This window comes from Danio aesculapii, chromosome 13 (assembly GCF_903798145.1).
Source record: "Danio aesculapii chromosome 13, fDanAes4.1, whole genome shotgun sequence".
NCBI classification, from domain to species: domain Eukaryota; kingdom Metazoa; phylum Chordata; class Actinopteri; order Cypriniformes; family Danionidae; genus Danio; species Danio aesculapii.
This window is the reverse complement of record NC_079447.1, coordinates 29,026,379-29,052,231: the sequence shown is the minus strand read 5'-3', so window position 1 is coordinate 29,052,231 and position 25,853 is coordinate 29,026,379. Positions and strand designations below refer to the sequence as shown.

General features: G+C 36.3%; 1 protein-coding gene across 3 annotated transcripts in view; it reads right to left on the bottom strand.

Moving 5' to 3' along the window:
* phactr2 (phosphatase and actin regulator 2) overlaps positions 1-25,308 on the bottom strand; it is a 56,281-nt gene extending 30,973 nt beyond the window's left edge. Inside the window, exon 1 of one of the 3 annotated variants that reach the window (XM_056471202.1) lies at positions 25,128-25,308. In XM_056471202.1, coding sequence (XP_056327177.1) covers positions 25,128-25,140 — 13 coding nt within the window. In that variant the 5' untranslated portion in view covers positions 25,141-25,308. Of the gene's footprint in view, positions 1-13,270; positions 13,561-25,127 lie in introns of those variants that run through there. The other 2 variants (XM_056471201.1, XM_056471203.1) reach the window with 2 other exon arrangements.
* Between the last annotated feature and the right edge of the window lie 545 nt (positions 25,309-25,853).

Genomic DNA, 25,853 nt, shown 5'->3' with positions numbered 1-25,853 from the left:
GAGTTAAACAGATACAGTACAAGCTGTTACAAGTAACAACACACTATTAAATATACAATTTGCAAGCTAGAGAAAACAAGGAGGCAACCATTTTAAATCGTGCTCAAGTTACTTACACTTGAAAAATGAAGGAAGAAACTGATCCATTAACTGTGTACTGTAAAGCTCCTGTCAAGCTCTGACAAAGTCTCATACAGCAATAGTCTTTTCTGATCCTTCCTTTTACAAACGGCCAACAAATGCCCCATCGTAAGCGTGTAGATTGCAGAAGCACTCGTCAGAAAAATGACAGGAACACAACACAAGGCTGGGGCTATAATGCTGAGGTATTTTTGCGAAAATCAACCACTGACTCTTCACAGCCTCATCTTTGGGAAGGGAAAATAACACTAAGGCCCAATCTCAATTCTACCCCTTAGCCCTTCCCCTTACCCCTACCCCTCGTTTTGAGCATGTCCGTGAAGTAGTGGTGTCCCAATTCTCTTTAGCTTGAAGGCGTAGGGCAAGGGGTATACACCCCTTCAAACGAAGACTTTTTTAGAACCACACTTAAAACCAAGGGGTAAGAAAATTTCCCAGAATACACCAGCCACAGGTGCACGCAGAAGTAAGGGGATCCACAAATTAGTATTTTTTGTCATTATTACGAATTTTTACAACAAACAAACATATGTTTTAATATATTCATAACCACGTTCATGTTTCACCGTCATGTTAAAAAAAAAAAAAAAAACGCTAAAATAAAAACTGCTAAATTTCGCGATCTATATTCCCTATTAATAACTACTGTACAGCAGTCCCACAACATTCTGACACTCGATGACATTGGAATACCCTGTCAGAAAAGTCTAGTGGCTGTCAATGAGCTTTTTAGTGTCTGGTATAATGTTAATGTTGTTTTGGGTGTGTTTACATAGATGAATATGGCCACATGTAAATGCATAGTACAGTTACAATCTTCTTGCCACATTTGATGGTCATGATAACATAATATGTGCCCTCAGTGATTTCCTGAAGATAAATACCAAAAAACACAACTGGAATAACTACAGCAGTCGCGATCGTCTGATCTCATATGAAGCAAGAGATCGTGATGACATATGATGACGTGTGCAGGTGCTGTAGTGGTGTCCAAATTCTTAGGGGTAAATTTTGAAGTGCTTCCCCTTAACCCTCGGTTGTAAGGGCCAAGGGGAAGGGGTAGGGGTACAAAAATAGAATTGGGATTGGGCCTAACTTTCCCTCACACTCCAAAGCACAGCGTCTTTGTGACATGATTCAACCGGGATCTGCTACAGTGTTTGTCTTATTTTTCTTTGCTAGTGTTCATGAGCGGGGCCAGGGGTTTAAATTTTCCTGGATCTGCGCATGCAACAAATGCGCGGAGCTTGAGTTGCGTATTGACGTCACGCCAACACAGCTAAAGATTCCTTACCCCAACTATTCATTTGAACCACTCCGAGTCGACGCTTTTATAGATAAATCCAGTTTTAAACATGGTGCACTTTCAGATTTAAGCCTTAGCTGGATATTTCACTTCACTTAAAGCTGTGCTACACACTATATGGAAGGTCATTTTCAAAACCACATAATACAGGCTCTTTAATTTCTGAAGTATCATGTGAATGTGATGACTGGATGACTGGCTACAACTTTTACTATTAAAATTGACCTGCCATGCCAATACATCCCTCAAGGCCTACAATCGCTGAAAATTGTAATTATTTTATGTTATCTGCCCATCTGAAGCTTAAGATTTGAACTCTCTTCCACTACACCTTCACCCCTACATCACCTCTACTCAGCTGGAGTAAAATAAACAGATTCTCGCAGTGAGGTGTGGTTTTCCACATGACCCAGGCGAGAAGATATTAAACCCGTTCATCAAACATAAACCCAACAGAACAGCCGACCTAAAGTCACAGGCACACCTCGCCAGATGAAGTGTAAAACGATCATAAGAGCCATTCCAATCCGCCAAATCAGATCAAAGAACTGAGAACAATAAACAAAGAGTCAGGCTGCAAAGCAGTGACACCATTTATCATTTCAAGCAAACGCACACACACTTTCATTGTTCTCCGCAGGATTACAGCAGAGACCTGGGTCAGTGTGTGTATGGGTCACCGTTATAAAGCATTATAGCTTTTTGCCTTTCTCAGACATTTCAAGTTCAATGTTTGTTGGACACCAGCGTTGCTCATATCTTTATGTAAATTTTTCCCCAAGCCGATGAACATCAAAAATACTGACAGCCAATCAGAATCCATCATGCATTAAAAAGCTTGTAGGTTTAGGTTGGCAGATGACAACTACAATACTAAAACAGTACATGATCATATGATTATTATATTATTATTAATATGATTATTGTTAGTAATATTTGGGGTGGGGGGGGGTCAATTTTTTCAGTAATGTTAGTTTGAGAAAAAAATGCTTCAGTGAATTAAACTCATGTATTTCTTTAAATTACATCTAATATATTGTTAAAACATTTGGAAGTTTCAGTGCTTTTAGGGATATTGAGTGTATTGAACTTACTCTGATTAGCTATTTCAGTGGTTACTGTGGGTTAAGTTGTAAACTATGCATGTAATTTAGGTGGCCCACAGCAAGAAGTTTGCTGGTTCAAGCCCCAGCTGGGCCAGTTGGCATTTCTGTGTGGAGTTTGCATGTTCTCCTAGTATTTGTGTGGGTTTCCTCTGGGTGCTCCGGTTTCGCCCACAGTCCAAAGACACGCGCTATAGATAATTGGATGAATTAAAAAAAATGTCCTTAGTGTATGAGTGCATGTGTTTCCCAGTACTGGGTTGTGGTTGAAAAGGAAACTGCTCTGTGTAAAACTGCTGCATACGCTGTGGTAATATGCCAGAATAGTTGACGGTTCGTTCCTTTGTGGTGACCCCTGATAAATCAGGGACTAGGCCAAAGAAAATGAATGAATGCATCTAATTTGACTTTACTTTTAGGCTATATGTAGATACAGACACCTATTTTACAAGAAATGGGTCTTGTGAACACTTACGATGTATATCGGTGCATATTGATGTATATAGGACTGCTGAATGATTTTTTTTTCCATATACTGACTGCCACGATAATGCATTCACAATAGTATGAACCATTTTAGAGGTGTCAAATGTGTATTTACATTATCTATAATTCTTTATTACTAATATTATTATTTAAGATACAGATCAGAGAAAAAGATTTCTCGCTATTAAAGGGCTGACTCTCCCCATACAGTACATCTTGTTTTTGATGTCCTTCACGGGTATCAAGCGTTAATTAGGGAGTCAATTCGTGCCCAGGTTGTAAATACAGTTTTCAATGTTGGTGTAAATGTGTTAATTCAGTGTTACTTTGTGGCTAATTTACAAGCAATTTATGATTGAAAATAGATTTATAGTAAACTCAATACCACTGCAAAAGTGCCTACATAGAGTGGTGCAGGAATTATGTCAGAACCCAGAGGAATAATTTGCTGTATTTTCAAGTTAAAGCATTGTCAAGTTATAGATTCACTTTCTTACAAACTGACAAAATAAAAACAATGTAACACCATCAGTGATTATTCTTCCAAGTACTGATGCCATGAAATACACCACTCTATTATGTAATATGTTCAAAATAAACAAAATGTTTATATCTATCGTGTGAGCCCAATCAGCACTGACTTATCAGATGGCCCAGTCTTTTGTGACTCAGTGACTATAAGCACAGTAGCCATGCTGTAGATTTTTGCCATTTTAAATGAACACCATTTTTACCAATACAAGCATGAGTCTGATGATAAAACATTGAAAGTATTAGTAGAAGATTAACCTCCACTACATTACATTGGCATATTTAGAGAGTAACAACCAAACTACAGTACAGACAGAATGCAAGGGATTTATTTCACAGCTTAACTGATTACAACAGGAGTTTTTTTTGAGAAAGTGCAGAGAAAGATTTTAGTGAAAGCAAAAACTGCTTGTTATTTTTTACTTCAACAAAAAATGCCATTTTTAGAAATTAATTTGACAAAATGAATGGACCAAAGTGTTTTAAGACAAAATCAGAGAAGAAGTGTTCAACTGATAACAATATGCATCACAATATAAGCCATGCTATATCCAGAATTCCTGATAACACTATATATTACAATATAGTACCATTTCCATAAATTCAATCACTTGTTAGTTTATATACATTGACCACATGTAAACATTTTTTTAAATTTTAAAGTATATACTCAGAAATGTTCTAATTTCATATGTGATCATATTTCTTTATTTAGAACTTCAGGAAAAAGGTTTGATTAAAAATTTAAAAATATTAAATAAATATGAATCAAATATAAAACACTTTTCGAAAACTAATGATTACAGGTAAAACATAAAAAAAATATTGCTAAATGTAATGTAATGTATTTTTGATTTATTGCCATGTCAGCAACCAAGGCTATTTTCATGGCAAGAACATTTCAATATTAAATATTTTTTAAATAAACAATTAAGAACAACAAATAAATGAATACACAAGTTAAATAAGATATTTAGTGTTAATATATGATAAGAATTCTAAAATCTTTTCTGGTGTCACTTTATTGAAAATGTCCTTAAGAGAGTTCATTTCATAATAAAAGTCTTCTAGAATCATTAAAAGCAGGACAGTCCAGTAAAATGTGTTTTACAGTAAGCTGAGTTTTGCAGCACAGACACTGAGTGGGGTCTTCATCTTTGAGCAAAAAAACATGGGTTATTCTTGTATGCCCAATACGACATCTGGTAAAAATAACTTCAAATCAAATCTAGTCTTAAAATGTCTTAAAACTCGGTTTGAGATTTCAGGTTGGATTTCATGCAATTTATTATTTTCCAATGCATTATTGCTAAATGAAATGTAAACATTGTACTTACAAGATTTCTCACAATGCTGTGCAATTCATGTTTTTTTTGGCATCTCCATAATCGTGTGTAATATTCTGCTCATATTATGAAATGGTGTATTTTTTGACACCAGGAAATAAATGAAAGGGCATAATATGAAACTTTTTTTGTTTTGTCCATATGATATACTACACATTGTTACATTCAACAGCCCTAAATCAGACATTATTCACTGGCATCCATGAAGGTCATAGGCTGATATTATACAAATTTGTTGCAGATCTATATAGAAACAAAGCTTATGTGAAAACATGACACATTACAGCAGTTAATCGTTTTAGGACATATTGGAGAGTATATATACTATATATAATATATATTTTAATATGATTAAACCCTCTATTGCACACATTATGATAAATCTGTTAAAAATATTTTACTGGTTTTTTTTTTACTTGACATGCTGTAAAATTTTTTTTTTTTTTTAAATTTAAGGTACTTTATGATATGTTGCCATATGGGAAACAACGTCCAATAGTGGATTCAACTTAGAAATTTCTAATTTTAAACTTTCCTTATAATTAATAATTTTGTTGTTTGAAATTATTTAATTGGTAACACAGAACGTATAAATGACACGTTATACATGCTTTCCAACAACTCATATTCCAACAGCTTTCATTTATTTCATTCCATTTTTTGCTGAATATTATTGAAAACGATCATAATATTGTATTATCATGTATACAACATACAGTAAATATAAATATTTTCTCCAGTAAATATTATAACAATTAAACAACAAGTCTAGTATATCCAAATGCATCAGAATAATGCAGCTACTAGCTAACAATGTTTATATAATATACTATATACTATACTACACCTGTCTTATATGCCTCTGAGCTAACTTACCTGAACTGTCTGCATCACTGCTCTTATCAAATGGTCACTAAAACTCATCCTCACTTTCATCTGCAGGAAGAACCAGTTCTAACCTTTTCTTCTTTCACTTACCATACAACATGGTGGTGCTCGCTAATACACTGTTCTCTGTATTTATATCTAATTAAAAGTATTGCCATTAAAATTTGATTTTCTCCATAATTCAAAAGCTATTAGCATATGCCTAATGCCTAATCAACATTACATTACTAGCATTCATGTTGTTATTGTTACAACTTAAAATAGCACCGCTGACCTTGCTAGCTAGCTAACCCATTGCAATGTTGCATGTATTACACATTGTTGCTATTTGGCAACACATACATTTGATCGATTTAAAAAAAAACTATTTTGATAAAACTTTTTTGAGTTGTGAATATGTCATCATAACTTACTGGAGGTGATGTTTCAGATTTTTTTGTGGATCTGACATAATTTGATCCTTTAAATTTTTATTGACATTTACATTTGCATATAGCAACTACTAGCAATAAACGCCAGTCTGTCAGAAATCGCACTACAGAAAACACTGCTGGTCATGTGACTTGACCAAAGATCATCATTGGCTAAGCTAAGGTCTTGTCTTTCCAATAAAAAATTAGAACGTTAATCTTAAAGAAACAGTGGCAGGGAAATGAACATAAATAACATGTTGCCATATGGCAACACCATGCGGTAGAGGGTTAAAATACCTTGTAATAATAATAATAATAAGTAAATAAAAATAAAGTGCTAATAATATGCACTTTGATTTTTAAAACATTGCAGACCTTTTAATCTAAACACATTAGCTACATTACAGAATAAAAGTTAATACTTGTAAAAAGGACAAGGTGAGAAATAATTTTAAAAGTATCATTTTCGATTTTTCAATGAAAAACGCAAGTCAACAGGTTTTGCTACACACAGAAACAAACTCGATGTTCTTTCATTTTTTACAGATTACTTTACTTGAATTCATCACACGCTCAAATATATCAAATGCATCAGACTCTGCATGGCATTTAAAACACACTTCAAAATATATGATCTTAGGGCTAGGCGATTTGGCCTAAAATCAAAATCTCGCTTAATTGAACATTTTAGCACGATTGCGATTAATGAACTATTATTTTATTTATTTATTTTATTGTTTTGCCCTCATAGTTAACTGACGAGTTTTGAACAGTAAATATGCTCACATATTGTAAGTGAGATAGCTCGACGCAGAAGTATAAATCAGCCTTAACAGAGTGGGGGGTCACATGATTCCACACGCGGTAGGGAAAGTAATCGGGGGGTTGGGATAAAAATATTAGTCATGGAAAAATTTGATGGATTATAGGTTTCGAATGTCGATCTAGATTCTTTTTTGATTAATCGCCCAGCACCATATAATATAGTTCACTCCATTATTTATGTTGCTTCACAAATCCCTAAACAAATTAAAAGACTGTGCTTTTAAAAAGATCTGCACAAAACTGTACCCCACAAGACTCGAATTGGCTCAAAGCTCAAAAAGTACACCTCTTCTGTGCTCTTCACGCCACTTATGTGGGCAGTGTGAATGCTGTAATCTGCTCTTACGGCCACCAAATTCACAAATGTTGAAGTTATTTCTACAAGTCCAAACCTGACCAGCAAACTGGACATTTTTCACACAGAAATGTGCGAAACCCAAACATGAAGCATGTTTTTCACACCGCACTGAGGGATTTCATTAGCAGACACATGCGACAGGAATGTGCCTGACGACATATCTGTGGTCTTTTCAACACCATCGTGAGGATGCCAAAGCTCCTCTTCACTAATCAATCTTCCCCAAGGAGCCCCTGACCCTAGGTCTCACTGGCCTGTCAACAGCCAGTCACCTCTGATTGGATTATTAATAGGAAAAGTTACTGCCAGAATTCCACAGATGCTCAAACCCCAGAGGATCAAGTTCATTTAAAACAAAGAGGGTGCCGGTTCACAAGTGAGCAAGCAGAATTCATTCAAGGGCACAGAACAACAGGTGTGAATGCAGCAGATATAAGTAGAGCTGCACTGTTGAAATACATTTCCAATAAATGGTGCCCGTCTAATACTTTATGTAGTTATTATGAGTTGTATATCAGTTTTGAACCAATATCAAAACCCTGAAAGCATTAAAAGAGGTTATAAATGTCTGCCATTTACAATTTAAACATGGAATTTATACCTATATAGAAATTTGATCATTATATCTAGAGAGACATAGTATATTTCAAGTTTATGTAAATATGCAAATACAAATACATAAGTATTGTGAGAGCAAAGGGAGAGAGACTTGATTGTGTTATTTACAGTGCTTCATGGAAGAGGATGGAGTTTAAGTTCTCTTGTGTTTTTCAACACTCTTGCGCAGTGTTTCTGGAGGACCACCAGCTCTACGCATTTTCCATGTCTCCTTAACCAAACACAACAGATTCAGATCATCAGCTCATTAGCAGAGACTGAAAGACCTGTAATGGGTGTGACAGACCAAGGAGACATCCAAAACATGCTGTGTTGGTGGTCCTCCAGGAACGTTGTAGAGAAACACTGTCTTAGTGCACTTTCCTTGCTTGGCTCTCTGATTGGTGGAATTTTCAATCCAGCATCACGGGTCATGTCGTTTTTACAGGGGCGTACAGTAGCAACTAATTAATAATAATATATGAAGGTATAATTAATAATTATATGAATGTAAACTTTTGAATCTCATTCAGTTCCCCCCCCCACCCCCACTTATAAAATGTCTGCGGCGCCCCTGAGTATTTACATATTTTACATAATAATGTCAATAGATAGATTCAACACAGAACAGTAACATAAAAATCAATCTATGTGAAGCAAATAATGGAGATTTATTTATGGAATTTTAATGGAGTTTATTTGCATTTCTTGATTTTCTTTTCGGCTTAGTCCCTATTAATCTGGGGTCGCCACAGCAGAATGAAACGCCAACTTATCCAGCTTCCATTCACACACATACACTATGGACAATTTAGCTTACCCAATTCACCTGTACCACATGTCTTTGTACTTGTGGGGGACACCGGAGCACCCGGAGGAAACCCACACCAGCACAGGGAGAACATGCAAACTCCACACAGAAAAGCTAATTGACCCAGCCGGGGCTCGAACCAGTGACCTTCTTGCTGTAAGGGGATTACTCACTGCAACACTGTGCTGAGTTTTTTGTTTAAATAAAATAAAGTTAATTAGTTAAATTAAAATCAACTCAATTTGCATTACTGAAAACTATATGACATTCTTAACTACTCCAATCTCCAAAAATGCTTAAAGATTTTTTTTACTTTTTTAACATACAGTACACACACACACACACGCACACACACACGCACACACACACACAAACAGAGAGAAAGAGTTTGTTATGGCCTTCAAAACCTTCGTGTTTTAAAAGCACTTCAAAATATTTAAACAAATGTGAACCTTCCTGAAAAGTTTCTCACAGAATCAAAGTTTGTCGTCTTGTCCCTTTTAGCCTAGTTTTATGCAGCAGTATATTATTGAGGGTGGGCGAGAATCATAGCTGCTAAAATGTTTTGTATGACATTTGAGTCTGCAAAGTTGAATTGCTCACTTCCTCTTTTATTACCGTAAGGGTATGAAACATGACAAATTCACATGATGATCTGGAAACAAAAGTTATCGTTTATTTAAAAATCTATAACTTCCAGATAAGGTACTGGAGACTAAACGGTTCACAAGAGACATATTTAATGCAGCTCATATCAACATCCACAGCATGCTTCTTACAGTACAACCACATTTTGTCGCCTTTTTGTATTCTGCTAGTTATAATCAAACAGATTTGGCTGCTAAAAAACTGCTTTGACTAAACAATTATTTATTTTATTTTTCTTTAATAAAAAACTTAAATGTGTCAATTAGTAATAAGCATTTGACTCATTAACGTATATGGTTATGACATTAGGTAAATGCAATAAGACAACAATGAATGCTAAATCTAGCTTTGTATTAAAGGTGCCCTAGAAAATCAGGTTACACCTAGGCATAGTTGAATAATAAGAGTTCAGAACACTCTCAGAAATAAAGGTACGAGAGCGGTCACTGGTACCTTTTTAAAAGCTACAAATTTGTACCTAAAGGGTCCCTATTAATACCTCAAGGATACATATTAGTACCAAGAAAGTACAAAACTGTACTTTTACAGTACAGTTACTAAAATGTTTAGGTACAAATATAAGATTTTGAGGTACCAATATGGGCCCTTTAAGTAAATATGTATCTTTAGAAAAGATCTTGCAGCTCTTGTACATTTATTTCCGAGATTCTAGCCTACTCATTAGCACACCCTTAACATTTGCATGTATTTTAGGTCATGTTCTGCGTCAGCCCAACCTGACGAGCAGCTGCATCATTAGAAGTTCTGCAGCCAAAACACAAGCTGATATGTTGCATACAGGATCATTAATATACACTACATATCAAAGAGCCACGAGGTGTTTAATTGTATCTTTAAGTCATTTGTATTGTTTGCTGTGTATGTAAACACAAGTATCTGTGTATTGTGTTTAATGCATGTTCAAGCATCGTGTCACAACACTATAGCACTTTATTAAATGTTATCCGTTTATTCAGAGTTTGATATTAATTCCTGGATGTGTTTACATTTACATTATAGCTTCAAAGTACAACACAATATATCTCTATCAGTCTCTTTTGTTAAGTTTACTTATAACTTAGCCTACAGATTATTCACAACACATCTCAGGAGTAAAATGGATGACTCTGGTGGTTTACAGTATATATGTTTATATACGCTTGGCTAAAAAAAAAAAAAACCTCTCCACTTCTTAAGTGAAAAAAAATTATATGGCCTCGGTTTCTTAAATTATAATTTTTTTTGACAAATGAGGTATTATGCAGTTATTTTACACTTGTTCATTTCAGAGTACATCATGCTGTGTTTGTGCGAGAGAGAGAAATCACAGAGTTGGTCAGATTATTAATATTCAAGACCAGTCCAAATGATCTTATTATTAATATATATATTATATCTTATTATCTTCTTATTCTAGGGGTATTTTATGAGGTAATAATGAGCATATAAAACCATTTCTGAAGAATTTTTGACTTTACGTAAGCCACATGCTTATACACACTATGTAAATATCATAGATCCGTTTAACTTATTGAATCAATGCAGAATATAGCACCTTTAACATTTGCTGGTGGGTTATGTAATCATACTGTAATACCAAGACATAAACAATAGGCCAATTTCAGTCGACACTTGGTAGGTAGCTCTACTGGAAGAAAGGAAATGCCTATTCTCGTAATCCCTTTCTTTTAAAACGATTCACAAAAAATACTGTAGGCGTAAGACATAATCAGACCTGAAGATTTCTGGGTCTTATTAACAGAGAAGAAACCATTATGTGCCATTTAAGTCTTCAATTTGTCAAATTATGTTTGCCTTGCTTTAATTTATTTGTACAATGTCTACAGATTTAGCAGTCAGACCCAATCAAAACATTTAAGGCATGATTTAGTCGGAAAATTATTATTGTTCATGAAAATATAATAAGATTATCAATTTTCCCTTTGAGAGCTGATGAACTGAAAGTACAAGAATCTGTATATGACAGCACATTGGCAATAATGGGGAAATGAAGGTATAGTGGCAAATCCCGTGATTCAACATTTGGTGCACAAAGAAGCTTATGACTACAATAACAGTGCATTGTAAAGTACTTGCAGCTTATGACACAAATACATTTCTGTTACTGTTGCTTTAGTAAATAGCAAAAACAAATAAACAAAAAATAACAACACTTATAGCAATGGCTGAACATGCCACAATAAAGCTGGAGTTTAAATATGATTTTTTTCATAATAAATGACAAAATGTACAGGTACAAATGACAGGAACTACAGGATTTTAAAAATACAGCCTACATTATTCATAATTAAACTGCATCTTAATATATTAATATTTGTACTCAAAATTGATTGTGAAAAAAAAAGAAAAAACACACAACCCATTTCATACAAACACAAACTTAATGAAAACATATTTATCTAAGGTATAAAAGTAAATAATCAAAATCTACAAAATTTAATAAAAACATACACACACACACACACACACACACACACACACACACACACACACATATATATATATATATATATATATATATATATATATATATATATATATATATATATATATATTTTTTTTATAAAATCTAAAAGTATGACTCAGGAAAACCAGGAATGAGCAATTCCAGGTAAATGTCAACAATGCCATAAAAAATTAAGTTTTCACCAAAATAGCCAACCCCTTTCTATGTGTGTAGGCTTGTATTTACAGTACTGTAAAAATACTCAAAAACGTTTCTGTCAATGTTTTCAAACAATTATATTTGATTTATCAAAGTCCCAAAAGTGGCAATTTTACATCTGGCACATCCATAACGAAGCTTTTTGCTCATAAATGCGAAAAAAATTGTTAATTAAAATCAAATCAATCCCGTTTGTTCTATAGTGAGCCAACTATTATACTTCTGATATGCATTATTTTTTTGGGTTGTGCAGTTTAATTCACAGACTTTCTACAACGCATGTTGTATACTGTAAACTTGGAGACTTTTTTGGTCACATCCATAACACATGTTTATTTTCCTCGTTTAAAATATAAAAAACGTTTACAGATTAATATTTTTCTGATCCCATAACTCTGCGGTTGCTTCTTCTGTAAAATAAACAGATGTTTCAATATAATGTTAACATATACTTTCTCTGTGTATTTATATCTTAAGTTTTTACTGAAAATGTCACATCCATAATGCTGAAATTGCTCGAATATAAATTATTCATCCTTTAAAAATACTGTAGGCTAATATATTTTGTATGCATTTACTTGTGTTATTTTATGTTTTGGTTATACAATTAGTCTCTAAATAACACGTTTAAAGAAAAAAAATTACACTCAGTTAAATTATTAGTTTTCACTCAATGTGACTGAAATTAGGAAGTGGTATATCTCACAGCAAGTCGCTTTGATAGCACGTTACGATAAAGAAAAGAATGAAAATCATTTCCTGAATGCACAAGCCAGTGAACTTATGTATATCCGTTTTCCTTAAGTAAGCTACTCTTAATTTATCAAAATAAAGTAGATGCGCTAGACAAAGTCCCACTTGTTGATCGTTTACAAAGCACGCGACGCGAGCCACGCGACAAGCCCAAATCCACGCGCTTGCTTTGGTCATTTTATTTCATCGCGTAAACAGCACTGCGTTAAATGAAAGACAACCTGCCAATGTAAGACCTGAAAATGAACTTAGTTTCCCGCGGACATGACTTGACTATCTCTGAAGTCACGTCTGTCTTCCCTCCATGGGCGTTTATTAAGATATAGCGGTGTGACGGCTGAGCAAACAGACTGAACAAGCCCCGCTTCAGACACTTACCGCTCGCTCTCTGTGACAAGCTGGAGACAGATGTCTGGCCCATGTCGATCTCCAATGGGCCTCTAAACAAAAATCATACGACGCCCCAAGAACTTGTGCAACAAAGCCCACTCGATCGACATAACAGCAGACGCATTTCACTCCTCCGGCTCTGAGATCCGCTTCTCAAAAGAGCTTTTCCATACTTTGTGAAGTCGTGATAAACGCAGCCGAGCTCCGAGTCTCCGGATTGAAATGCCTGTCATTCCTTTTTTTTTTTCTTCTTCTTTTTTTGCAGATTGTAAGCAGTCAGAGGTCATAAGGAGGAAGTTTCAAGCCCCTCCTTGCTTCAGCTCTGCTTAAAGCATGGAAATATATGTTGGTAAGAAATGCGTTGGCCAAAAGTGACATCATTAGAAAGTACTGTGCTATTTTTGGCTACATTGACTACTGAGTTAAATAAATAAATAAAAGTCAAATAATATATATATATATATATATATATATATATATATATATATATATATATATATATATATATATATATATATATATATATATATATATATATATATATAATGGTTTATTGTTGAATATGTTTTTAGCTGTCAGAATAGTTATTATAAACAAGAAATTATGAACAAAAAAGTTTTCCTGTGCTTTACATACTAGAAAGTCTGACTACTGCATAATGTTGGATAAAATATTTAGAAAGCTAAAGATCATTCATTATTTATGATTTCAAGACATGATCCTTTGAGTAATGATTTAATGGGATTTTAAAACAGGGCTACTTTTTACTCATATGTACAATTTTTAACATAAGATTACAGCTTGTTTGTGTAAATTAACCCTCAAATGAACATTTGCTCTCCATTTACATACACCAAAGTGGGGACATTCTACCAGAAATGTACATTATCTGTCCCTGAAATAACATAAATACAGTAAATAAAAAGTATTTAATCCTAAATTGTCTAAAATGGACTGATGGTTGATTTGTGTGAGCTGTTCTGTAAAGAAGTATGTCATTCATTTGGTTCTCAGATGTTTGTTCTTCATTTAAAACTCTTTGCAAATATACAAACCCTGTTATTGTCCATATCCTCAGCCCAATTGAATCTACAGCTTTAATAGTTTTGTTAATCTAAAAGAAATAAATTCTTATTTAGAAATAAAATACTTCAGAAATAGTAAGTTAAAGTTGTTATTATTCACATCAATTAATTAAATACATGAAATAATAAATATATTCTACAAATACATAATACAAATAAACTTACAATTGTCCCCATGTTTCGGTCAGTCCTGTCACATTTGCATCAAATTTAAACAGCCCCTATTTTGCATTATAAAAGGTCATATTTTGGTTATGGGGGTCTCCAATAGGCTGATATGCATGCAATGTCAAAAAAACACTTTCATTGTCTTATAATATGCATTTAGTTTCACCTAATTATTCCAACAACTCCCATATGATTCGTTCATCGATTCATTTGTTCCCTAAACCCTCCTTAGCACGAAGCTAAACTACGCTGACTGGATCGATGACACAGTCTGTTGTGATTGGTCGACTGCAGTTCAGCGCGAGATGGAGAGAAATACTCACCACGGCTATGAACTAGCACAGAGTATGATAGAGCCCAATGCAGGAATGCAGTTAAACACCATCATATTACTACTCTTAACCATAACCTCAAGTAATAACAATGACACGTTCAGCACTAACCCACACAGTGGCAAAAGTTTAACTATTTTGAAAATTAGCGCCACGCACGTAGGAACAGCTGATGGTGGCCATAGCAGAAACAAACGGCAAAGGATCACGAGTTCAGAAACGCATTTAAATTGGTAAAGGAAAAAGCACATGTCATGTTTTCAATGTGGCTTTGGACACATCATGTGAACAGCCCCATGAAGGTTTAACCTGAGAGATACAATAAAAGCACTGATCTATAATAGATAAGTGATTACAAGACGCGCGGGGCAATTACAACTTATAACATATAATTAAACATATATTTTGCTACACACAACAAGGCAACAATTTTAACTACACTTACATGTTATGATCCAGAGGAAGAAGAAACTGGTCTAAATGAACTGCAACAGATACTGACAAAGTCCCTGTCAAAGTTTCATACATAATAGTCTTTGCTGCCGACGAATCTCACGCTGCAGCGTAGATTATTGTAGCAAAAATCAGAAAAATGACAGGAACAAACAGCACTAGGTTGGCTATACTGTGGTGTTGTTGTGAAAGTCAACTTTAACCCTTTATTCCCCGCAGCAGAATCTCCATCTGTCAGTGATCGCAGTTCGCATCATTTACATTTACATTTACATTTAGTCATTTAGCAGACGCTTTTATCCAAAGCGACTTACAAATGAGGACAAGGAAGCAATTTACACAACTATAAGAGCAGCAGTGAACAAGTACTATAGACAAGTTTCAGGTGTGTAAAGTCTAAGAAGCAAAGCATTAGTAAAACATTTTTTTTTGATCATGATCAGTCCCGTGATCCCCTGCATGCTCTCCGCCAGTGTCTGAAGGTAAAGCGCGTTCACATTTTACCGGATGGTGTACTACATATGTGGTGATGTACCGTATTGACATCGACGCATTCAAGCAAAAGATCCGAACCCAACTCGATTCATTTATTTGACTCTGAGTCGACTATTTCGTTAAATAATCAATCGTTTTAAACACGTTGCACCTTCAGATTCAAACCTCAGCTGGATGTTTTCATTCAGTTAGTGCTGTGTTACACACTGCATGGACGGTAATTTTCAAAAACCCATAATAGGGGCTCTTTAAAATAAAATGCATGCAATACACGTTTAAGGCTATGACTCGGAATTGAGATCATTTGACGGAGAAGAAGCTGACAGTGATCAAGGATGCATTCTATTATTGAATTGTATGATTTTATGCTTGTTTTTTCTAAGATTTTGTTGAGGACGACAAGTGAAAATGTACATTTCTGGTAGAATGTCCCAGTGGTTTTAAACTTTTATTAATTTCTGCTGAACATAAAGCAAGATTTTCTGAAGAATGTTGGATCAGCAGCCATTGGCATCCATAGCAATAAAAATACTATGGATGTCAACGGCTGTTTGTTTTTCAGCATTCTTCAGTAGGCTATATCTTTCATTGTGATCAACAAAACTCAAACAGGTTTAAACAAGTGAAAGCACAATGACGACTTTCATTTTTGGGCAAACTATCATTTTAACATCGACCTTCAACAGCAGGGAATGTTGTCACAGCTGAATCAGCCATTTAATAGACTGCCAAATGTTTCCAGTAAAATTAAGCAGTAAAAAAAGTATTAGATCTGGTGCTTGATTCTGATTGCTTGATTGACTTTATTTAATGAGGTATGAGTGATGATGGCATCCTGTTTGCTGCATTCACCTTTAATTTTAAGACTTTTCTCCATCAAAGAAATCCTTCTCATGCACAAAAAGAATTTATTTGTTCGTCTTATGTGAAATGTGTATATATGTGTGTGTATGTTTAACATTAAACTGTCTGGTTAAACATTAAAGGGGTGGTTCCAGAGTGTATTTTAAGGCTTCGGTTGTGTTTATAAGATGCAAAGCAATGTGTGCTGATGCTTCATTTGTAAAAAACACGTTATTTTTTTTATCTATCTTACTTTGATTATATACTGTCATATTTCTTAGTTCCTCTGAAAGCTCGCCCTCAAGAGGCTCTGATTGGTCAGCTAACATAATGTCCCGTGATTCGCAGATCAGCTCCAGGTCACCAGGAAAAGTGTCACATCTCTAATAGCACATGCTTTGTTTCTGCTGTGTAAATACTGTCGGTCAAAGTAGCTGTTAGCCGTTTCAGTTTGAGCCTGAATCAGACAGAAAATGAAAAGGACAAGGCTGAACCTCACGCCTGCTCTCTAAAATAAAATCTGACAAGTGTCTTTCACATATATTCGGGTTATAAGCATGTGTAAGTGATATTAAACATTCACATATCTTTTGTGAGTTGATTATTTGAGATGTATAACGCACGCAAAGTGGCCGCATAGAGAGACACTGTCGCTCTGGTGAAGATTGTGGCTGTTTACAGCGGTTTGATGGATGAATATGAATTTGTAGCTAAATTGTTAGCGGTGCCAAACAGCATTTCCCGTTGTTTGCATCCTTACTACAACATACCGCTAGTGCTAGAAACTGTGCTTGTAAAAGATCAATTTTAACAAATAAAAATACTTACTCACAATCCACAGCTTCCTCTATTATGGTTGGAGCTGCTCCTTCTTTGAGGAGTTTTTAGCCGAATCCAGCACTGAACTGGGAGAGTTTCTGGAGGCTGTCAGTTGTCAAATGCTAGCTATATATTTTTTTATAATTCTCTGGAACAATTAAAATTAAACTGTAAGCACTTCTCTCTTTGTGCCGTGTCCTTTAAAAGCCCAAATAGAGAAACAGAACAAGCTTTGTGGAAATAGCAGCGTTTAGACGGCAGTTTAGCTTTCTCTGCTTTAACATTACAGCGCCTCTGACCCTTTAGAGATGTTGTTAATGTTCACACAGCAATATTACACATAAGCTAAAGTTTAAAATATGATTTCGTAGTGGACCACCCCTTTAAATATTAATTTGTTGAGACTAGGTAAGAACTATAATACAGACGTGCTTGAGGAAATATCACATATTGTGTTTGAAAAAATAAGCGCATGAGTTCCAGTTCCAGTCTGTTTCTATTTCAGCTCCATCAGATGAGCTATGTTACACCTAGGAAGCTCCTGCTCCCATATACAACCACTGGCCGGAAATATTATTCTAGTGCAAGCATTTAATGATCCTTAGCTTCTAATAAGTCTGCTTATCAAATAAGTCTGCAAAATAAAGTCTGCTTTGCGTCTGCTTAGCCATTCGAAATTCACAACAAACCACAGCTTCTCCGAGCTCACTTTATTTATTCTGCAAGAAAGAGGAAACCTAAAAAGGACACACGGTCAACACCATTAACCTCTGGTTCTGTTTCTCCTTAGGTTCTCTTGAGAAAAAATATGCACTTTTGTTTCATAGTGCTAAATCCTAAAGCTGCTATAATCGTTTAGTTTGCTTGCAGCTATTGCATTGCTTTCTTCATAAGAGGCCAAAAGCCTCACAGATTTAGGACTTGTGCCCCCCCCCCCCCCTCCAGAGCAGAAGTGGTGGGTGGGATTGAGAGCAGGAAGTTTTACAAAAACAGGCCTACTCTGGAGATGTGAGCTATTGTTTTGCACACAGCTAAGCTGAATGTTCTCATCAAGTATGAGCTCTCCACCCCTTCCGCTCTTCCTGAAGGCCCTCCTTACCATATAACACCACAGACCTGAGTACAACAAGATGGAAACAGTTGGATGTGTTCATGTAATGTTTGCTACTGCAACTTTGCAACATGTTATTGTTATTTTTATTTATGTGGGTGGCAGAATATTGGTGTAGCAGGCATGCCAGGCTGTAGTATAAAAGGTCACGAAGATAGACAGGGGAATCCAATAACTGTGAACTACTAAGAGAAATCTGTAGCCACTATAACCTACAGATAAATAATCTAAGCCAGTGGTTCTTCACTAGGGTCTGGTGCCCACTGAGGGGCCTGAGCAAAGTTCTAGTATGACTTGAAAGTAAGGTCTTTAGTCAACTGACCTGAAACTCAAACTTAATTGAAATCAAAAGAAATTTATAATAATAATAATAATAATAATTCCTTGCATTTAAATAGCGCTTTTCTAGACGCTCAAAGCTCTTTATGCATTGAGGGGAATCTCCTCATCCACCACCAGTGTGCAGCATCCACCTGGATGACGTGGCGGAAGCCATATTGTGCCAGACCGCACACTAAAATAAATCAAACTAAGTTAATAAGTCTAAATAAAAAATTTAACTGGCAAGGTGGTGGTGCAGTAAGTAGTGCTGTTGCCTAGTTTGCATGTTCTCCCTGTGTTCACGTGGGTTTCCTCCGGTTTCCCCCACAGTCCAAAGACATGCGCTATAGGTGAATTGGGCAAACTAAAATTGTCCGTAGTGTATGTGTGTGAATGAGAGTGTATGAGTGTTTCCCAGTGATGGGTTGCAGCTGGAAGGGTATCCACTGCGTAAAACATGTGCTGGATAAGTTGGCGGTTCATTCCGCTGTGGCGACCCCAGATTAATAAAGGGACTAAGCCGAAAAGAAAATTAATGAATGGATGAAAAAATTAAAACCACAAAATAAAGCACTGCTGAAATTGATTAAAAGTATTTAAATAAAATCTTATTAATGAATTAATCATAATTTAAATACTGACAAAAGTTCATAAAACGAAGACATTTTTATTATTACTGCAAAACTGCTCGATTTATTATTGAATAAACTCTTCTGGTTTAGTTAGAAGCAAGCAGTCATAATCAAAGCAGAAATACCTGAAATACCTTAGCATATATGGTGGATGGAACCATGTGAATATAGTACTGCACAGGAACTACATATCTAAATACACTGTCACTGCTATAAACATTGTTTGGTATGAGAACACCACTGAAGACTCCCATGCTATGAAAAAAATCATTTTAATGATTTGATCAAATGAAGGACCTATGCTGGGGTTAGCAAGAGCCCTGAATGGTCTTTAAGTGCTCAGAGTGGCATGTCAGTCTGATATCATGGTCTGTCTGCATCTGTTCCATTAACACTGACAGGGAACCTTGTGTACTCTGATAAACCGCTTTCATACATGACATAAGACAGCCTCACATATGCACCAAAAAATCCAATTAAACCAATACTACACGCTTGTATGGGCACATTTACTTTGAAATCATCTTCAATATTTCCATATATTCTTCAGAGACAAAGTATATTTACATTTAGTCATTTAGCAGACGCTTTTATCCAAAGCGACTTACAAATGAGGACACAAATGTAGAGACACAAATTGTAATCAAGCCATATTTACGGTTTATTTTTAACAGACAACCTCCACCTTATTGCAAAAAAAAAAAAATATCTCCACCTTAAAGAGAATCAGTTCTTGTATCTCTGGTAAACTGGCTACATTAGAATGCATACAACAGAACTCAATCACAGTATTCTGTGAATAATCAGTTCCTGACATGCATCGATTGTGGCCTCGTCCCAGGTTTAAAAACAGAAGGGGCGTATGGTGAGTCACCAAATCACAACACACCTCCTCATTTCCTGACAGTTTTCCAGATAACACTGCCATCTATTGACTAAATGCATGCAAATCTCTTGAAACACATACAGTACATCTTTAAAAAACTGCTCAGGAATGGGTTTGTGATGTGACTCTATTTTATAATTAACAACATATATGCAAAATCAAAGCAAGATTCAATCAGGTTGTCGGTAAATCTGATCAACTGAAATAAAAACCAATTCACTTACTGGCACAACTGTTGGTCCACATTCATATAGATTGCCTACCTGGACTCATTTGAGAAGCTTAATCTGAATTCCAATGCAGTCCGATATCCCAAGAGACAGATGTCTGGACTTACTGTTGAGAGAGAAATCTGTCCATTTGCTTTAGAGTGCAGCCTAAGTGCATAAGGGAAGACGGTAATGGCATACAGCTAATAAGGGCAAAGCGGATCTCTTTTGCAACCCATCAAAACAAACACAACCCTTTAATACACTGCCTGATCAACTGCTAACTCCACCCCGCCCCCCCTCCTCCCTTTATATTATTAAATGTAACTGGTGCTGACTAAAAAAATATCCCACCTTTCACTTGCAATTCCTAAACGGGTGCAAGGACCGAACCTTAAATGCAGCATCACTGGAAAAGACATAGGAAAAGCTCATCAATTATTAACCGCCAATCTCAGCACAAAATAGCAGCTAATTATTGTTTAAGTGATGCCATTTAGTTCTTTCCTCCCCTCGGATGACTTATTTATTAACTCAAAACCAAAGAAAAGCTAGAAAACAACATTCTCGCGCGTCATCTCGGTCTAAGCCACAGAATCACATTTAAGCAAGTGGCTGAGATCTGAAGATAAGATCTTTCTTTGACGCATGAGTAGTTTTGCTAACCAAGCATCACCTAAATGTAACATTTTAGATATGACCAAACTAGACGAGGTATTGCTGGAAATGTTTCTGTTGGGCCGTTTACCCAATGATGGAGCACAACAAGGTACAGCAAACCTTGTCGATCAATACCTGACATCCTGCCTGTAAGTGTTTTTCCCCAGCACGGATGGCTCTTATTTGGAAATCTGGGACATTTAATAATAGTACATCGCTGGGGGAGTGCAGAGCATTAAGTTTCCCTATAAGCAAGAAATTATACCCTAAACATTTGGAGGACCAACACCATTCTTCAAATGAAGAAAGACTAGCACACTGATAAGAGGTATTTCCAGGGCACTAAACATAAGCAAACACTCATTATGTTTAATGATGGAGTGTAATATTATAACACATGCTGTAATTACTTTAAATTTATATGACAGGATACGGGTGCTGTATATAAAGGGAAGTATGCCAATTCATGTCCACTTTATGAGGATTATACTAAAAGAGAACAATTACTGTAGCTCACATGTACTTTTGAGAGTATATTTGTAATGAATAAAAAGATAAAACATCAATACCAAGTGAAGCACAAGTAGCATTTTGAAGAGGAAGAAGAATTTAAAGTTTAAAGTAGAAAGTGTAATCTGGATTACACACAAAAAATTGAAATCTGTAATTATATTGTTAAATACATTTTTCCAAATGCTCGTAATCCGATTACAGTTATTTTTTTCACAAATTATTCACAAAATGCAAACAAAATATTTCTAATACATTGATTATCCTATTTATTCTTTCTTTTCTTATATATAATGATACTGTGTCATATTGTTTGCTTTAAATATTCACAAAATACAGTATCATGCCTATACACTGACTGGCCACTTTATTAGGTACACCTGCCTGACTGCTCGTAAACACAAATTTCGAATCAGCCAATCACATGGCAGCAACTCAATGCATTTAGGCATGTAGACATGGTCAAGAAAATGTTGTTGTTGTTGGTGCCAGACTGGCTGGTCTAAGTAACTGCTAATCTACTGGAATTTTCATGCACAACCATCTTTAAGTTTTACAGAGAATGGTCAGAAAAAGAGAAAGTTCTATGGGGGTAAATGCCTTGTTGATGCCAGAGGTCTGAGGAGAATGGCCAGACAGAATATCCATTTGTTTCAACTGAGGTGTGCAGAATGGCCTACAGCAGACGACACCGCCTGTCAGCTAAGAACAGGAAACTGAGGCTACAATTCGCACAGGCTCACCAAAATTGGACAATAGAAGATTGGAGAAATGTTGCCTGGTCTGATGAGTCTCGATTTCTGCTGTGACATTCGGTTGGTAGAGTTAAAATTTGGCGTCAACAACATGAAAGCATGGATCCATCCAGCCTAATATCAACGGTTCAGGCAGGTGGTGGTGGTGTAATGGTGTGGGGGATATTTTCTTGGCACACTTTGGGCCTATTAGTACCAATTGAGCATCGTGTCAATGCCACAGCCTACCTGAGTATTGTTGCTGACCATGTCCATCCCTTTATGACCACATTCTACCCATCTTCTGATGTCTATTTCCAGCAGGATAACGCGTCATGTCATAAAGTGCGAATCATCTGAGACTGGTTTCTTGAACATAAAAATGAGTTCACTGTACTCAAATGGCCTCCACAGTCACCAGATCTCAATCCAATAGAGGTCATTTGGGATGTGGTGGAATGTGAGATTCACATCATGGATATGCAGCCGACAAATCTGCAGCAACTGCGTGATGCTATCATGTCAATATGGACCACTATCTCTGAGGAACATTTCCAGTACCTTGTTGGATCTACAGTATGCCACGAAAGATTAAACTTTGAGAAATTGCAGACAAATGCCTGAAATCACAGGCAAATCGGTGCTCATTGACACGAGTGACAATCACACAATCTGAGAGAATTGCCAATTTGACGATTCAAATCATGCCCTGCGAAAAGTGTTCTGATTGAAAATAACATCTGCGATTCCTGACAGCCAATGAGAGAGCAGCATCCACTAGTATGGGTATCTGCAGGCTAGCGGGAGGTTGAAGGAGAAGTTAAAAGTGCTTTTTTTCAGACTATTTGGACACAAGAAATAAAGGAAAAACGAGTGGAAATTTGGCAGGAGCACCCGTGTCTGTTTGACGTGTCATCTGATCAATACTTCAACCGGGTCAAAAAAGAAAAAAGTTAAGAAGAAATTGCCTCTTCTCTTCAAAAGCCAGGTGAGCAAAATAAATACATTTACTACCCCACTAAAGGCTTCTTTCTCATTATGTAGTTAATAACAAAGTACACACTACGTGACCTCGCGTTGTTTCCATGTCACTTCTCATGTCAGTTTGGTTGTGAGATGTAGTTTGTGGACAGAGACCAAGTTGTTGGCGATTCTTCCTATTGTAAAGGTATGCAGTGTGAAACCCCCTGCCGCCAATCCATCCTACAGTGTAAACACAGCAGCAACAAAACGCTACCCCAGATAGTCATGCAGTGTGAAAACATCTGAAATATTTTGAAAATCGTGCAGTCTGAAGCATAACAGGCATTAATTCTAAGGTAACAAGTGTAGTAAGCATGTGATTTCAAAATGGCCGCCCCCACGAGAAGACTCTGTGGAACATAAAACACCCTCTATTTGACTTTTAACCTATCATGTAAGTGTACATTATATTACACATGTACGTTTTACCAAGTACTCATTCATTACTTCAAGTTCCAATCCATTTAAAGACAAAAATAAACACTGCACTGTTAACAGCCATTATTGGGTACATCATACAACAGGATACAACAGGATACATCATAGTATATTTGACATTTTAATAAATTTAACACTCTTTATTTGAGTTCTTTTTAGTTTAACCTCCACCTTCACCCCGTGCTGATCATAAACAACCAGGCACACGCCTCTTTCTTTCAACAACAGGTTAAACAACATTTCCTGTGCATTTTCACTGATGCAGCACATCCATTCAAAAACCCCATGATTAACTTCCACAGCATAAATGACCCCATCTCATCATAAAAAATAACCCAGCTCATATGTAAATATACCTGCAGCCATGTAAAATCCCCAGCCTGAAAGATTATGCAAACCACTTCCAAACAAATATACATTTCCTTTGCAAAATATCGAGAGGGAGGTTCCCTCGTGTAGTTTGTGTCAAAGGCTTTCTGACAGCGAGTGTCATGCGTACAAACATGCACATAAGACTTATGATAAAAGGATATCAATGCAGTTCAATTTTCACTTGCAAATGCTCCGTTTAACTACTCATGACACCTGTGATGTTACAACCAGAGTAATAACATAGTTCCTGTCAGATACTATTCAGAGAGTCACAAACAAACGGTTTCCTCTTTTGCTGTCGAAAATAATTGACAGAATGAGGGAGTGAATCCACAAGCAGCCTTTGCATGATGTAGCACACAAAAAGCATCGCAAATCTGATTGAACATCATATGACACAAAGCAAAAATAGGACAGCGATGCAGCCCCAGCACTTAGTCTGTGCGTGTTCATTCAATGATTAAACATAATGCAGGCTGGATTCCCAGAACGTGAGCCGATAATGAAAACATCAATACTATGCGAGGCATGTTTAAAAAGCGTACAAGGGTGCACGTGTAAACAGACCACCAATATCACGTAAGACACACAACAACATGACTACAATCAGGAATGCATCAAATAATAATACTAATAAGTTTTTTTAAGCTCATAATCGACTATTAGAGTGTCTGAAACTTTCTAAACTCATTCAACCACAGCACTACATGTATTCCCATTCATACCAATGAGTGTCAAAAAGTTGAGGACTTACAGGCATGTTCCATGACTGGAAGGATATTTAAAAAAAACGACTGCTCCAGTGAGATGGTCCTCAGTTTCCTTTCTCACTCTTTCTCTCTGATTCCCCTCTCTCTCACACACACACACACACTCTGTCTCGCATTCGCTCTCTCTCTCTCTCCTCACTCAACACTTCCTCCTTGTTCTCTGCAGTGGTGCGCGGCAGGAAGAACAGTGAACGCTGGAGGATGACAAACAGCCATTACCTCCATTAAAGTGAGCTGACTGAGCCAGTCTGAGCCCATCAAGTGGATCCTCCCAGTCCACTGGGGCTTTCAGTTTTCGCCTTTGGCTAGGGGGAATAGGCTTGGGGAGGAGGGGTGAGTTGATGTAGCATGAGACGGCTCTGTAGCCTTCATTAAATTTACTCTCGTCCAGCTGAAACAGATCACTGTTGCCTTATCGCCGGCGTTAAGTTGTTTTACACGCTTCATGGTGAGTGAAGCGCCTGTCGGTGTTTCCAAGGAAAGTAAAAGCCATGTTGGGGTCAAAGCCGGACAGGGCCTCGAACAAGTGGGCTTTTGATGGAGCGTTTTACTGGTGGGTGAGAATCTGTAACAATTTTTCCAAATCTATTTTCGTGTTGCAACCTGACATCAAGACTTGGCTGCAGTTCAGAGGCGATGAATCACTGCTTGAGATGTTCTGTGTATGGGAAATGAGGGAGCAGGTTTTTAAAGCTCACCTCTGTAGGCTG